We start from the raw sequence: 15,993 nt of genomic DNA on the forward strand, positions 1-15,993 counted from the left end.
GCCAGCATGCATATGCGCCTTCAGTGACTTTCATGACTAAAATATTTTTTTCCTGTTTATACGAATATACAGAAACGCTGGGAAGAAAAAAACTCTTCTGTAACTAATTGAAAATATGAATTAGTGGGAAGATGTATGATGATGTCGAAAATCAGTGGTACAGCTCCCCACACAACCATTTTTTCAAGCATTATCAATGATTGTTCTTAAATTTTTAATTCCAGACTGAATTTTGAAGAATTAAAAACTATAGTATGTATTATCGTAGAGGAACAGATTACAGGAAATTTGGCTTGTAGACAGTAAAAGTTTCTGCAGTTTATATGAGATTTACATCTATGAAGCACCACGTTTCATTGTTGATTTGCAAGTATCAAACAAAGTACGAATATATATAAGTGTTTTCGTCTCTCACCTGATAATATTAAGGAAGGCTACAATAGACTTTTTTGCGCATTAGCATCATAACTTCCACGTTAATTCGAGTAAAACGAGTTGCCTTTTCTTGGAGGATAGGAGTGATGTCGACCAAACAAGCATATTAAACCAACAGATGCTGGAGCACTAACTATCACTCAGAAGGTTTGTGTGAAGTGTACCTATATTTTAATTGGACATCACTCAATAATAGTTACAGGAAACTTAAAAACTCTTCACAAGATGGCAAGTGCGACGATAGAGTGCGACGTTTGTAACGAGAAATTCGACTCGGGCAACCACAAGCCGCTTCGCCTGACCTGCGACCACACGTTTTGCTTCTCTTGCATTACAAATTTACTAAAACTCCCTGGAACCAAAAATTGCCCAAAATGTGGGAAACAAGTTTCCCAACAAATTGATCAAATATTGGTCAACTACGCATTGATTCCTTCGGAAAACACGGCTCGCCCACATGCCCCGAGCTCGCTGTCAGAGGCACCGTGCCTCCATCATGGGAAGGCGCTGGATTACCTCTGCGTGGACTGCATGGAACTCGTGTGCTTCACGTGCACCAGGGGCACGCACGTCACGCACAAAATTGTGGTGATAGACGATCAACTTAAAGAGGATGAATCTGTTTTGAACTCATGGGCGAAAATACGGGCAACAATAGACGATAATCTTGGGCGCGTGAATAATTTAGTATCCGTATCAGACGATATATTGAGCTTTATTGATGAAATGAAGATTAAATGCCAAGAATGGAAGAATTCGCTGCTGGTGCAGAAACTGTCGACAGAGCAAGACCTGAAAGCCTGGGATGTAACGGTCACCGGTGCGAATGAGAACTGGCGACATGAATGCAAGGAAATTCTTTGTCGTCTAAAATTGAAACATGCGGAAAATATGGAGACATTTGAGATCAGAGCGAGGTTGTCTGCAGCTTTGGAGAAATTGGATTCGTTACAGGCGAGTAAAGTGACTTTTAAGACAGATAGTTATAAGTGGGAGAAGAAGTTAGGACCGATTGGAATTACAGAGCAGGTTTGGAGCATGATCGGTCATGCACGCCGTATACTGGCAGGTTTGAAGCAAAATTCAAACAATATACCATGAATCTACCAATAAATAATACATCATTTAATGTACTAGCTCCAAATTTATTACAACGGTTTTTATACCATTCAATAAACCAACAGATCATTTCAGAGCTATGGATTCAAGATTCAATTTTAAAATATTAGATATGAATCAAATAAAATGCCAGGAGTAGGTTAAAATAAATAAATTCTTAGGGTTAAATTGAATTAAATTGCAACAAAATGATCATTCTTACATCGTAATCAAAATATGAATGCTGTTAAAGTGGAAACTTGAAGCACTATATTATTGTGTTACGCACGTTTATTCGGGCATTTGTATGTTAATTAAGTGTATCTCGTGTTGCTGACGAGTTAATAGATTCTAAATTTTAGATTCAAGAGCCTCCTGTTACGGCGACGGCGCGGCACTGCGCCGGCGCTGGCGCGGCCGTGCTGCGAGTGCAAAACGACCTTCAGGCGACGCCACCGCAGGGCGCAACTACGGGAGCGACTTCTCGAACATTCCAGGTTCCTGGGCCGGTGAGTCATCGCTCAGAGAATGAGGTCCATGTACATATAACGTAGAATTTATCATTCCTGTGTGGGTCTTCCTGACCCAGTTTTGCCTGAAGTTGTGCTACAATAACCCATTCATATAATGAGTTTATGCCCCCACTGTCATTGTGTTCTCCTCAGCGAAGACATTGTAATATAAAAGAGTCATGGGTGGCCATATATAGCGATAAAAATTCCCTCCTTATGAGTCTCAACACTAATTGTTTTCTACGATCAAGTTATATATTTTTCTTCCTTGCTGGTTTAATAATGCAAATAATTTTGTGTTGGTTTGATTCCGAAAAAAACTTGTATTCTATTGATTATTGCAATATAATTTTATTTTAATTGCTACGAGAAAGTCGGATAGATCTTATGATTTCCAAAGAAAGGAATATAAGTAATATACAAAAAAATAGATTGAGATTATTTATGTTCGCGCGGAAGCACGAACTAACACTCTGTATTTTAATTGAGAAACATTAGAAGGCTAGAGCAAGCGATACGAAAAAGAAACGTCAAGAAAGCTTCCTTTGAAGCGGAAAATGGTGACGTTCATCTTCCTAATAAACGCTTTTTTATATTAATTCACCTTTTCCTCCTTCGCAAACCCATTAAGAGTTCCGTGGACTCGGCATCAACGCGCTCAGCCGCGATAGTGGCTATGGAATTTTTTAACTATTTATAACTGCAATAGCCCCCCTCATAAATAAGATACAAGTCTGAAATTTGGAATGCTGTCCTGGCTAATTATTTTCAATGCGCAGGCATTTAGATAAATTATGTAATTTTTTTATTTCGACTGTTATCAGGGAGGATAAAATTATGCACCCCCATGTTCCTATAGCGTGTGACTTGTCTTGCATTTTCTCGATATACGTCGGTCTAACTATTTATTCTTCATTGATCGCTACCCCAAACATTTCTGAATTATTATTCTAGTATTAGATATATGCATTTGAAGCCCAAAGGTAGGTGAAACTTCCGTAGATTAAAGCACGACCAGACCTTTGGTTGTTATAACTCTCCTGCAGGCGCAGGCAATAAATCTTCTCTTCAAGGTAAACATGCACTCTTCTTTTCCAGCCCACTTCGCAGTCTGGTCTATGAGCGTCATGGTCGTTCATGAGCGTAATTATGTTTTTAAATATGAAGAGAATGAATGCAAAATCATCACAATTTAGTATAAAATTTTCCATTTGCTACCACGTGAACAATTATTGTAATGCACATCTTTGAATTAAATTAGCAGGAGTATGGCATATTAAATTCGATACGTTCAGGATTCTATGTATTTATTGGAGTATTCCATTCGATGTGGAAATTTTCCATGTCAGATATTTATTAAATACGGTTAAGAAATGTTCTTCATTTCATGCAGTTCTATCCTATCTGTAGTTCTACCATGTAGTATTCCTGTAAAAAATTTTTCAGGGATAAAAAGTAGTCCGTAACAATGCATTGAACATCGCTTTATAAATTGTCATATTAATATTAGACCATGCCCACTGAATTACTCTCACACTGAATATCTGATATCAATTATTATTACCATGATCGTAAAAATGCTAATTTCTATGATATTAAATTTCTATTGTTATAATAAATTATATTTCTATTATTATAATAAAAAATTAGGCTTATTTGCTCGACGTGTTACCGCTGCTCAATTTGAAACTTACTTGTGCCTAGAATCCTTGTATTAAAATAAGCTGCACCAGACCTTACACAGCCCTCCATTCAGGTATTTACATATCGATTACGACCAGTACATGCTAGTGCTTGCCCGCTACACCGACATTCTAATTATATATAATCACTCAGCGGTTCAAGAGGGACGGCCCTATTCCTTACGCTCTTCCTCCAAGCCCCTCCCCAAGTGGTTGAGAGGGGGTGATTTTAAAGGTCCGAGACGTTTGAATAACAGTCTTCTGTTTTTTTCATCAGTTGTGACACTGGTGAGAACATGCGGTTCTCTAGCAAGCAACATAAAAGTCCGAGGCTGATTCTCTCAGCAAGACGTATAAATAAAGGACTACATTTAAAAAGATGGAGGTAAGATTCATGACATTCATTACTCGTATTGAAAACATGTCTGTATAACCTGACGATTATTACAATTTATTGGCACTGAAAATTCATTAAGTTATTTCATTATACTTTTCATGTGCATTAAAACTTAAATGTAAATGGTTGCTTTGGTGCTCCATATCTTATTTTTATTGTTCGATGTTGAATTTTTCCCCTTTGTTTGGTTTGCAGAAAACAACAAAAGCTCCTGAAAAGTCTACAAAATACCGCCACAAGCGAAAGTATCGTCGAAAATATTGATCAAACATTAAATTCAAACCTCTATGAAAACATCAAGAAAAACGCAATGATGAAACCATGCGACGTGGATGTTGCGAAAGATCACTTTTCTACAAATAATGATATCCTAGGACAATTAAAAAAAATGCTAGAGACATTATCTGGAAAGAGGATCTTTAATGTAAAAACGCTATTTACGGATTTGTGTAGAATGGCGCTGCATAATACTAACATGTGCTCATTCTACAATTTTATTTATTTTCGTTAAAGAAATACCACAAGGACTCTCTGGAAGCTTTGAATTTCAATGTAGTATGTGTAAAATGAAAATAAGAATCCGAACTGAGGAAGAAAAAGATGAACACGGAGTGCATTCAGCCAACTACTCTGCGGTATCTTGAGCCCTTTCAATAGGAATTTGCAAAACCCAGATAACAGAGTTTTTAGGTGCACTTGGCATTAATTTTCTTTCTCAAAATACATTTCATAAATATGAAAAACGAGTCAGTAAGCTATGGTCAGAAACAGCGATGGATAACATGAAAATGGCCGCTGAAGAAGAAAAAGAACTGGCCATTCAAGAGAACAGAATTGATGCAAATGAAATTCCGGAAATTATGGTAACTGCTGACGGGGCCTGGTCAAAACGATCGTATGATCACAATTATTCTTCTCTCTCCGGACTTGCAGCAATCGTCGGCTACAAAACGCAAAAGTGTTATTTATGGGCGTACGAAATCGAATTTGCTCGGTCTGTGCGTACGCAAAACGCAACAAGAAAGTTCCCAATGATCATCCCTGCTGTCTAAATTGGGCTGAAAGTCCAGCACCAATGGAGGCGGACATCCTCGTTGAAGGCTTCTCGACAAGTATTGAAACACATGGCTTGAAGTATTCTTACTTTGTCAGTGACGGAGACAGTAGCGTCTATACAAAACTGTTGACAATCATGCCCTATGCTCCTGATGAGATTAAAACAATTGAATGTCGAAATCACATCATAAGGAATTTCCAGAAAAATTTGAAAGAAGATGCCTATAAATCTAGAGGAGCTGCCAAACTCGGTTCCGCAGATCAAAGACAATTGGTCCAAGGACGCGTGCACCTCTTGGTCAGTGCCATAACGGGTGCAATCAAACATCACAAAAATCTGACTGATAAAACTGAAGCGGAAAGAATAAGCGGATTGCGTACAGACATTGTGAACAGTGCCAGACATGTGTTCGACGATCATGCGAGGTGTTCAATAACCGGCAAATATTTTTGTAAAAACCAAAGCGATTATAATTACTGTCCTGATCTCGGAATAACTGTAATTTTTCAGGCTATAATGAAAATACTAAATAGAGTGAAGGACCATTCAGAGAGTCTACTGCATGATTTGATCAGTAACCGTATAGAACATTATAACAGTCGACTTTCCAAATTCAATGGTGCTAAAAGTATCAATTTCAGCTCGACTAACAGCTTCGAAACCAGAGCACTTGGTGCAGTAATCGAAAACACAACAGTGGCCAATTGCATTCACAAATTAGTGAGAAACTCCCGCGAAAATCTCCAAACAAGCTACATAATTGTGAAAATGGAAGCTCAGCGAGCACATCAAAATGCAACTGCTAGAAAGCGGCTTTTTAGCGAACATGAGCGTAAATTAAGTAGAAAAAATCCCTCCTAGTTACGACTATGAAAGCAATGCCTTTGCATTTGTCACGGAAGAAGCAAGTTTGAGCTTTTTGAAGGCGTTTTCCTTGGATGATGATCAAATTAAAATCCTCGAATCCTCAACCGTTGAACAAAGTAATTCCCTGTTGTGGCACAAAGAGAAAAGAAAGAGGCTGACAGCATCAAACTTCGGTCTTGTAAGTAAACTGAGAAAAAGTACGAACAAGGATGCTGTAGCCTGCAGGCTGGTGAATAATACAACTAGTTCGCTCCCTGCTGTGGTATGGGGCAGAGAGAAGGAAAAATATCAGTGAAGATATTGCAAGAAAAAATGGTAATTACAATTAGGGGCTGTGGTCTTTTTGTGGATAAAGTCTATCCATTCTTGGACGCTTCGCCCGATGGTCTCGTAGACAATGACTACATTGTCGATATTAAGTGCCCGAGCTCTGCGCGTCACTTCAGAACAAATAAAGATGCTATCCGTGAAAAGAAATGCGACCATTTGAAACTAGTTGATGACCAAATTACTGTGAACAGACGACATTCATACTTCTTTCAAGTTCAAGGACAACTGAGGGTTACAGGGAGAAGCAAGTGCATCTTCGTGGCGTGGATCCCCGAAGATATGCATATTGAACATATTGAAATGGAAAAAAAAGTTTTGTCAAGAACGCATGGAAGAGCATCTTATATCATTTTACATGCAAAACCTGTTGCCTCGTATCGTCAATAACAGGGACAGGTGAAAATTAAACAGCTGGCATACGCGTCTTGTGTTTTGTTCAGTATGAACTGAATGTTATGTAAATAATCTAAATTATAAATTGTCAATTGTTAATATATGATAATAGCTTTACTTCTATCAGTTGCACATTCATTGCACGAATGACTCATGAATAAAATGCATTTCATTATAATAAATGACAAGTGAGAGAATATTCATGTCATGAAATGAAAAGAATATTATATTATGAAATACCAAACGAAATAAGAATTTGCGTTCCGTTACTACATCATCGATCAATTTAGCGCCAATAATTACTCTGTGATCTTTTGAGTAATAACTGCCAATTAATTACAGTAAAAATTATATAAGTATTAGAATTACCAGCAGCAACACATTGTACATGGTTAGTGATTACAGTATAAGCTTTCACTTTCACTGGCGTTTTTCTAACCTATTCACTGTTTTTTAGGCACCAATAATGTTAAACTGTTACACTGTTGCTTTTTTAACGTTTCAAGTTTAACATTCTACACTCATATGGACTATAGGCATGAATATAGAGTGATATTCTGTGTTTGAGTGTGAAAAGGAGAGGCAAGGCGTAGGATTTAAAGTGCCGTCCTGTCAACGGACCACCCCAAAACACTGCCAATGTCTGCGAGGTTCACAACACAAGCTTGTTTACAATTGTGGCGGGTAGATAATGACATGAGAGTGAGCTCAGAGGGGAAAACAGAAGCCCTTATACCCTTACCTATCGAATTTCTGTGGAGGCTGAGGTGACAATCAAATCAACAAACTGCCTGAACATCTCTCCATAATTTTACCATATTTTATGATTTGAAACTTCGCGCACTTAATATTGCGATTGATGATTCTGGAAGAGCTTCTAATTAAATATCGAATAAAACCATTACAAACTAATCCGTTTGCAGCTAGTAAAAATATTTGGAGCGATATTAACGATGGTGTTGTCAATAAATTCATGAGTACATACTCAAATAACGATGACATTCAATGTTACAAATTCTAAATTAGTTAACATTGCTATGTTACAATATCTATTAATGAATGATACCCGTCAGTCAGTACATTAATATGTAAAGTTATAGTAGTATACATACATATACATACATAAAGATTTAGTATAACTATACATACTATACAGTTATGTATAGTTATAGAAGGTAGGTGAGGGGATGAGGGAACACACCGCACTCTGCCATCGGCTAACAGCAATAAATTACTCGTCAGCCCTTCCCTTCCCCACTCATCCTCTCAACCGTTGTCCTCGGGACCACAAGGCTCACTTTTGTCTCGAGTCTACATGCACTTCTGATATGGTAGCATATTGAAGGTCAAGCATATTGAAGCATATTGAAGGTCAAGTTAATAAAGCCAATAAACGACTTGGACTGATCAGACGCTCTTTCGAGTTCCTAGATGCAGGAACGATGAAGCAGTTGTTTGTTGCTGTCGTGCGCCCGAAGCTAGAGTTTGGAAACGTCGTATGGTCACCGAAATTTGAAAAGGACAGAAATTTAGTAGAGAGTGTTCAAAGACGCGCAACACGAATAGTTCGGGGCTTGAAAGGCAAGTCCCATGAGGAAAGATTAAAGATTATGAAGCTTCCAAGCCTCAGTTATCGACGTCTGCGTGGGGACCTCATTGAAGTATACAAGTATACTCATGACTTAGAAGGATTACTAGTAATCCCAGAAGGATTACTAGAATTTGAAACAAGACCCAACACCAGGGGCCACGGCTATAAACTAAAAAAACAGCGTTGGAACACATCCATGCGACAACCTTTCTTCTCGCTTCGAGTCACCGACATGTGGACCAGGCAATAAGTCCAGCAGCTATCTCAATCAATCGTCAGCTATGGAAAGATCGGGTTCCAAAGGCCGGATCCCTTGTGAATCAAGTCACGAAAAGTTCAAGAATCGGCAACAGGCCATGGGCCTATTTCTTCAGCGCCGACACTTCTATTCTATTCTATTCTATTCCATATGCCGTGGCAATGTGGTACGGCGATACCGTACCACATCCCTCGGCATTGGTGTTTGGGCAACGATTACCGGCTGAGATAAGAAGATGAGAAATTTTCCGGTAACTCGGGAAATTGAGAGTTTTTAAATAGTAATGAAAATGTATGCCTCGACGTAATTAAAAAAATACGGGCCCAATTATTAGTGCAGTTCATACGTCACTATTCTCGCGCAGCCTCAGCCACGTCACTACGCTGCCAGACGCTGCCGCCAAAATTTGCCGTCAGTTCGCGCAGAGTGCCGAGTTTAGACACACATTTTTGTGACACACGAGACACATTTTTGTACATTACTGTCGATGCTTCGTGACTTACATATATGCATTTCTATTGACATGAAATTTTAGTATTTATGCTAGAGCGATCTTTACACGTGCTTTTATGAAACAGCCTAAATTAACTTGGTTGTGCTATCACGACACAGCATTGCCGTAAATTATTAACACGTATTGTCAATAATATTTATAAAGGTCATTAGCAAGAAAACAACCAATTTGATAATAGAGTAAAATTTCGTAGAAAAATAAGTAGTATGTCGCTCGCTGATTAAAAATGTGGAGGAGGGGGAGTGGAGGAGGGGAATGTGCAGCCAGACGTACGATGCCGACGTTAGAAGGCAGCCTGGGCGAGAAGTTTAACCGCCTGAGGCCGTTTGGCTTCGATGCTGAGTTCAGCGACCGCTCTATGGGACTCTTAAGGTTACTGAACAACCATTACTGTACATAGAATTAATCTTCCTCTATATAAATTACAGTATGAAAATTTTCCGTGGAATTTTCAGACATATGAGCTTCCAACATATGAACACGGCGTGCATTGGACAGTCACCAGCCGTGATGAAGGAGAGCGAGCTGTCGCCAGCCTGTCCAACAACATCAAGCCCAGTCGCCTCGTGGTGCTGTCCACCCACACCCGCCCCATCCCGGGGCTGCGGGAGCTGCTGTCCCGCCTCGCCGCCCACCACACCGGCGACATCAGCCTGCTGCCCTTGGATTACTTCTGGAGGCCGAAAAGGCAGTCGGATGGAGGCATGGCAGCAATCCTCAAAAAATTTCGGTACATTGGTCAATAGTTTGACAATTCAGAAAAATAATCGAAAAGTGTAAGGGAGATAAAATATACGTTTAAAAACTACTTTTTAAAGACAACACTTCCAAAGAATCCAGTGTCTCCAATCGTACAGATGTACAATGAATTTCTCATCTAATTTTCGAAAATTTAATAATTACCTTTTCAATTTTTTAAATATATATAATTTTTTTATATATAATTTTTTTTTCAAAATTATTTATTCTTTTAATTGATTCATGCATAGCCTCTGATTTCACACCAGTGTGCAAAATTTCAGATCAATTAGACAGGTAAAAGTGTGTCAAATATCAGTTATAAGATTTGTAGCTGACAAAATTATTTTTTAATTTTTTTAATATTGAAAAAATAATTTTTTTTTTAATTTATAAAATTATTATTTTTTTACATTTGATTCATGCATTGTCTCCAAATTTACACAAGTGGGCAAAATTTCAGATCGATAGGATAAGTAGAAGTGTATTAAATTTTGATTACAAGATTTGTAGCAGACAGACAGACAGACAGACAGACAAACAAGAAGTGAAGTTAAAGAGAAGTGTTGTAAAAATAAGGATAAAATACCCACTACTTATAAACTTTCGTTGGCAGTAGAGGAGATCGTTGCCAGGGGGCTAGGGTGAGAAACCTTTTCTCAAGAATAAATGCGATGTATTATCTAGAATCAGCAAAAGAAAAATTGGTGGTTGGAACACCCCATGTTGGGGGTTGTTCGTAGCTTCGATATGAGTTGAAATTTTCAAGTTCCATGCTCATAAGTCTAGACGTGAAATGAAAATCTCAACTTCTTAATAACTTTGAAAACTCCATAAATTACTGTACCTTATTCTTTTCATTCTACTATAAGGTGTGCTTCCATCATATTTTCTCTCGCATTTTCCTGTGTTTACAGTGACCGACTAGATACTCTGTACGGCTCTCCTGGTCAAGTCAGGGCCTCCTTAAACAGGCGACGTCGCGTCGGAATGCAGATTGGTAGATTGTATCCTGAGATCGATTCATATTTTAGTAAAATTGTTTCTGATTCTGAATTCTGATTCTGAATTGCAATAAATTACTATATTATCTCTTGCAGGTCATAGAAATTTTAAAGTCTTTCAAAAGCCACTTTTTACCCAGAATTGTTATCATTGCTAATGTTGCATTTTTTATTCGTGAAGCAAGTTTGTTAGGAAACACAAACGCGCGTTTCTACGTTTCATTTACTTTTTAATTACTTCAAATAAACAAAGAGCTGCTCACAGCTATGAAGCATAACTTGAGTTCAATTTAATCAAGAAAATCGAATGTGCAAGAGAAAATTAAATGATAAGTGGCAACTGATGAGGATCACGAACACGTTCAAATAAGTGAGCAAAATAAATTATTCCAAACATAAAAATTTGATATTTTGTGGTAACTTACCTCGGACTTTTTGTGAAAAATAGATTCACGGCTCCCAAACTCCAACAGGGAATTGCAAGATCGGTGTACGTTTTGACAGCAACAGCTGCACCTGGGAAGATGATTTTCCAGATAAAATTGGTAAGTTTTGTAATATTCAACCCTAAGTTGAACCCTTCTTTGTTACTGATACTGAAAATTGATGATTTAAAAAGCAGAAAGCGACCTCGCCGTTTCTTGTCAACGATGAATGACGGTGGTGGACGAACAGTAGCACGGATACCATTCCAATGCATTGCATTACCATAAGTTATTACATTTTCGCCACGCTACAGTACCAGTTTACATAATTTACTGAAAGCATAACTTAATGAAACAAACACGTCCCTGTCATTTATCAATTGACCCGTCTAAGAGGTCGGAGGCTTTTATTAACCATCGTCACTGCGGAGACAATGAACAATGCAAACTGACTCGGCATTTATGGGCCAGAATGATCAGCACTTTGAAAAAAATTCGATTCGTTAACTACACATTGCCTCAGGCCATCAATGCAGCCAACTTACGGTGCAGGCTGGAAAGAAACAGCTATCAGTGTAGGCGCTTCCAATGCAAGTTTGAATCAACAGTACCCTCGGTTAGAAGTCAATTTCTTTGCGCGGGCGTGTCATTACCTTCAAAATGATGGACCATGGATTGATTAAGGATAACAAAGATTTTTAATACTGAATAGAAGGATAAATTAGCTGAGAAAATGTTTCTTGTTCATTCGAGTCCAGCCTGTTCTTCAGACGATGCTTGTTGTGTACGAGGAGCGACTTCCGACGACTACTTCCCTTATGGTTTTTACAATTGTCGTGTCACCCGCTGGCACTTCCCAGACCTCTACGATGAAGACTTGGACTGGATCATCCCCATCCTGAGCAATTTCGAGAATTCTCGGTGCGTATGAATAAACTCAATTTGAAATAATTTGTATTTTACTTCTGGCAGTTTCTGTTACTCTAGCGCTTGCCATTTGAGAACTAAGACTTTCTTTTTCGAAATGATTTGATATGATGTTGAAAAATATTCTAAATATTTCATAAACAGTTTTTTGAATCAAAGTATGAACGAACAATATTAAAAAACATTGCAATATGTAGAGTTTCTTATATAATACCTTGTGAGGTAGTGGAGCCAAATGCCTGGCGCTTTCGACACAGCCTGAAACTCCCTATAGTCTATACTAACAATATATGGGAGTTATTTTGGTATATAGAAAATGAGGCTACATAAGCCTCCAATTAAAGCTGGTGTAGCCAACTTACGTGATTCATTCAGTCAAGCATATTTATTTTCTATCGATCAACTTTAAAAAAATTCTGCCTCAGATTTCCTGAAAAAGTATTATTAATTTGTTCTTTAATTAATGGCCATCGCAGCCTGAGCCTGGTCTTACCGAGAAATGGCCTCACCGCTACGGGCGCTCGTGTGCTGTTCCACAATCTCCCCCAAATCCGGGAGGTATATCACGACCCTGGCGCGGCGCACCTGACGTCAGCTGGGAGTCGCGGTGCACCTAATCGCACCTTCATCGAGTTGTCAACGAACAACATCATGCAATGGATGTAAAATGCTGCGGCGTGGTAGTAGGTATGTCACGGCAGGAATCTAACACAGTATATATGATGCATTTGTTCAATATTCACCTTGAGTATTAAAGGCTTGAAGGGAGGAATATTGAAGCAAGAATCGCCGGGTCTTTCCAAACGGGAGGGACCAGGCAGAAAAGTATTGAATCGGTGTGAGTCAGAGCAGTTTTTTACTGTTGATATCAATCGTGAATTCAATTTTTATAGATTTCTTGTTGAAGAAGCGTAGTTAAGCCATCTACTGATCCAGAAAATTTTGGGATTATTTAAGGAAATGGTACAGAAATGAAGGAAAGTATCACGTGAACAGGTTAGAAATTGAATGGTCAATAATTCCACAAAAGGTTTACTTTAGTATTAATGAGTGCCATAAAATATGCATCATATTTCGAAGTATCCATAATATTTACACAAAAAACACAAATTTTGTGGCAATTGATAAAAATTGGGTATTTATTATAGCCACCAGTGAGAATTACCAAAAACATTCCAAAAACAAGGATGATGAAGGATAATCAACAGGGCTGTTGAACTATTGGCATTTATAAATTTACGATATCTATGTCTATTTTCTTTTAGTTAATTTAATCTAAAAACTTTGAACTTCAGAGTGGTAGAATTTTGCATTAGCTGAGATGTTCAGGAAGAGTTTTTTAATCTAAATATGATATTACTTAGATCCATGTTTAACATTCGTAAACTTTGGATGCCCAATAAATAACTTATTTGTACGCACAATTTTTGGACCAACATTTGTTGCCAAGGTTTCTCTAAAACAGTCATAAATGGAAAAATACATCAAAAATAAATATATGTATCATAAATATATGAAAATAGTAAATTGATTGTCTCGAAGGCTTACAAAACCCCAACAATGTCTGCATGGTAGAAGAGACTTAATAAGTGAAAAGAATAAATATAAAAGCAAAAAGAAAATGATTAATTTCCTTCAAATGAAAATTATTTTCTAATTGTAAAAATCGTATTCTACTTTTCAGGTTTTTTGTGCGGTTGGAGGATCGCAAATTCCCGGGCAAGATAATTTGAGACCTGAACTGCTCTTCAAGACATTATACACTGGCGGCCATGCGGTGACATGCAGAGAAATTGCAAAATAAATACTTTTCAAAATCATTTTATTCATACGGATTATTGAATCTTGTTAGGTCTACCGTTTCTTGGGTTTTAATCGTATATTAATCACACACCAGTGGTTGACGGACAAGGAAAATGGTTGATACATCATTGCATTGTTGTCGAAAATTGTTATAGTAACTTGAGACGAATTTTAGCAGTGATTACATTTTATCCTGTTTAAGTGATATATCCTGGGGTCACCTGCCCATTTGAAGGAGACTTCACGAGTGATTAAAATAAAATAATGAAAGAAATAATTATTCACGGTTACATTAAATTATTGAACACATCACATGTTTTTCTATTCTATTAACCAAGTCAGCATTAGGCCTCAAAATCGCGTCGCATCAAGGGTTTGTGAAGTGAAGAGTTTGTTGTTATTGACTTGAAGCGCCAGTCGCGTCGTGCCCTCGAAATCTTCGTATCCTCGCTACCAAAATACACGTTTGACTTTCACGTCAGGTTGGCCAAAACTGATTTTGCGGCAACCGTGCATTAGAATTAGTTGGTCATTTTCTTTAGTTAAACTATTTTACCATTTGTGTTATATTAATATCTTCAGAATAATAATCATATACGCGTGCTGACGCTTGTTGTAAGAGTAAGTCAAAGCTTAGGGGAGTAAGCAAAGCAAAGGGTGGCCCAGTGGTTAAAGTTCAGAGTACCAAGATTGACGCACTAGAGAGGCGCGGGTTCGATCCCAGCTCTGTGCGACAGTTTCTGGTCAGAATCGGCGAGGAGGCCGGGCGGTTATTAAGCACAGCAGAATTGTAGCAGTGCGTTGCGAGTTCTAGACCTCAAAATGCTGGGATTGTTCTGCGATGTTAAGAATCGGCGATAGGCCTACGGCCTAATAAACGCTGAAACCGCTATTAGTATTATTATATTATATTATAAGCTGTTTGAATAGCGTGGCAGTATCTTTAATCATTCGCTCTAGAAAATAGTAATTTAAATTTTTGAGGACAGAATGTTGTGAAAAAATATATGAATGAAGATACAATATCCATGGCGGAACCTAAAGACATAAATAACATAGAAAATCGCGTGTGGTAAATGAATTACGAAGAAAGTTCAACAGTTTTACGCAAAGTCTTCACAAGCGTAGAGATTTACAAAACTTAGCTGGGTAGCCATAATATTGAATGGAAAAAGATTTTCGAGAAGCATAATTTTGGTTCCTACCTATTAGCAAAATAACGTATGATTATTTCTCAGTAGTAAAATTATTTTCATAACGGTAAACACGGACGAAATAGGGAAACATGACTGATTTTTATCGCCTCACCATCTGCTTATCTTGTGAAGTCGCCCTCGCATCAAATCTGAAATTGTTACTACTGTAGGTTTGAATTGCATTGCAATTCGTTCGAAGCCTTACATTGTCACGAGCCTATAGGATATATCGCTGCCTTAACAAACATTTCTCAATTCCTACACAATTTCCTTCATTTAGATAGAGTCTGAGAACACTTTCCTTCTAGTAATAGTATTTTTTTATCAAGCATGAATAGGTAAAATTACGTTAGCTTGGTAGTTAAACAACCTATAAGCGCAAATTTTAGGTATTGAGTTAAGCTAAAGCAAAAATGTCAGCAAAACGGGATACACTGCAGGAGAGAACTAGAGCGAGAATGAGTCCGTGATCCTTAAAGCTTGGCAACGTAAATAAATATTTAAAGAAAAAGTAATGCTTCATTTAATGAAAATAGGATTTTCAACAATTAGGGATGAAGTTATGTTGTGCTGGAATAAATCCCAGCATTAGCTTAACTACTAGTTTTAGTTTTAATATTTTTTAGCATCCGCGTACACGGACAGGCTCGTTCCGGGTTATATAGAAATGTTGGCGGTTAGAGAAGCGTCGATCCCTGTTACTGGGATAAACAACGGTGTGACGCGTAGACGAAGCAACATTTGTGAGTTATTTTATCGTGACTA

General features: G+C 37.9%; 1 protein-coding gene across 1 annotated transcript; it reads left to right on the plus strand.

The window, feature by feature from the left end:
- The first annotated feature begins 240 nt into the window (after window positions 1–240).
- On the plus strand, window positions 241–14,548 carry LOC108675840. The gene is made up of 8 exons (XM_018163880.2): window positions 241–1,389; window positions 1,896–2,042; window positions 9,591–9,865; window positions 10,791–10,873; window positions 11,351–11,422; window positions 12,073–12,223; window positions 12,706–12,916; window positions 13,914–14,548. Exons 1-7 carry the CDS (start codon window positions 661–663, stop codon window positions 12,893–12,895), a joined length of 1,647 nt encoding a protein of 548 aa, XP_018019369.1. The 5' UTR covers window positions 241–660; the 3' UTR covers window positions 12,896–12,916; window positions 13,914–14,548.
- The last annotated feature ends 1,445 nt before the right edge of the window (window positions 14,549–15,993 follow it).

The sequence above is a fragment of the Hyalella azteca genome, unplaced genomic scaffold (genome assembly GCF_000764305.2).
Source record: "Hyalella azteca isolate HAZT.00-mixed unplaced genomic scaffold, Hazt_2.0.2 contig7651, whole genome shotgun sequence".
Classification (NCBI taxonomy): Eukaryota; Metazoa; Arthropoda; class Malacostraca; order Amphipoda; family Hyalellidae; genus Hyalella; species Hyalella azteca.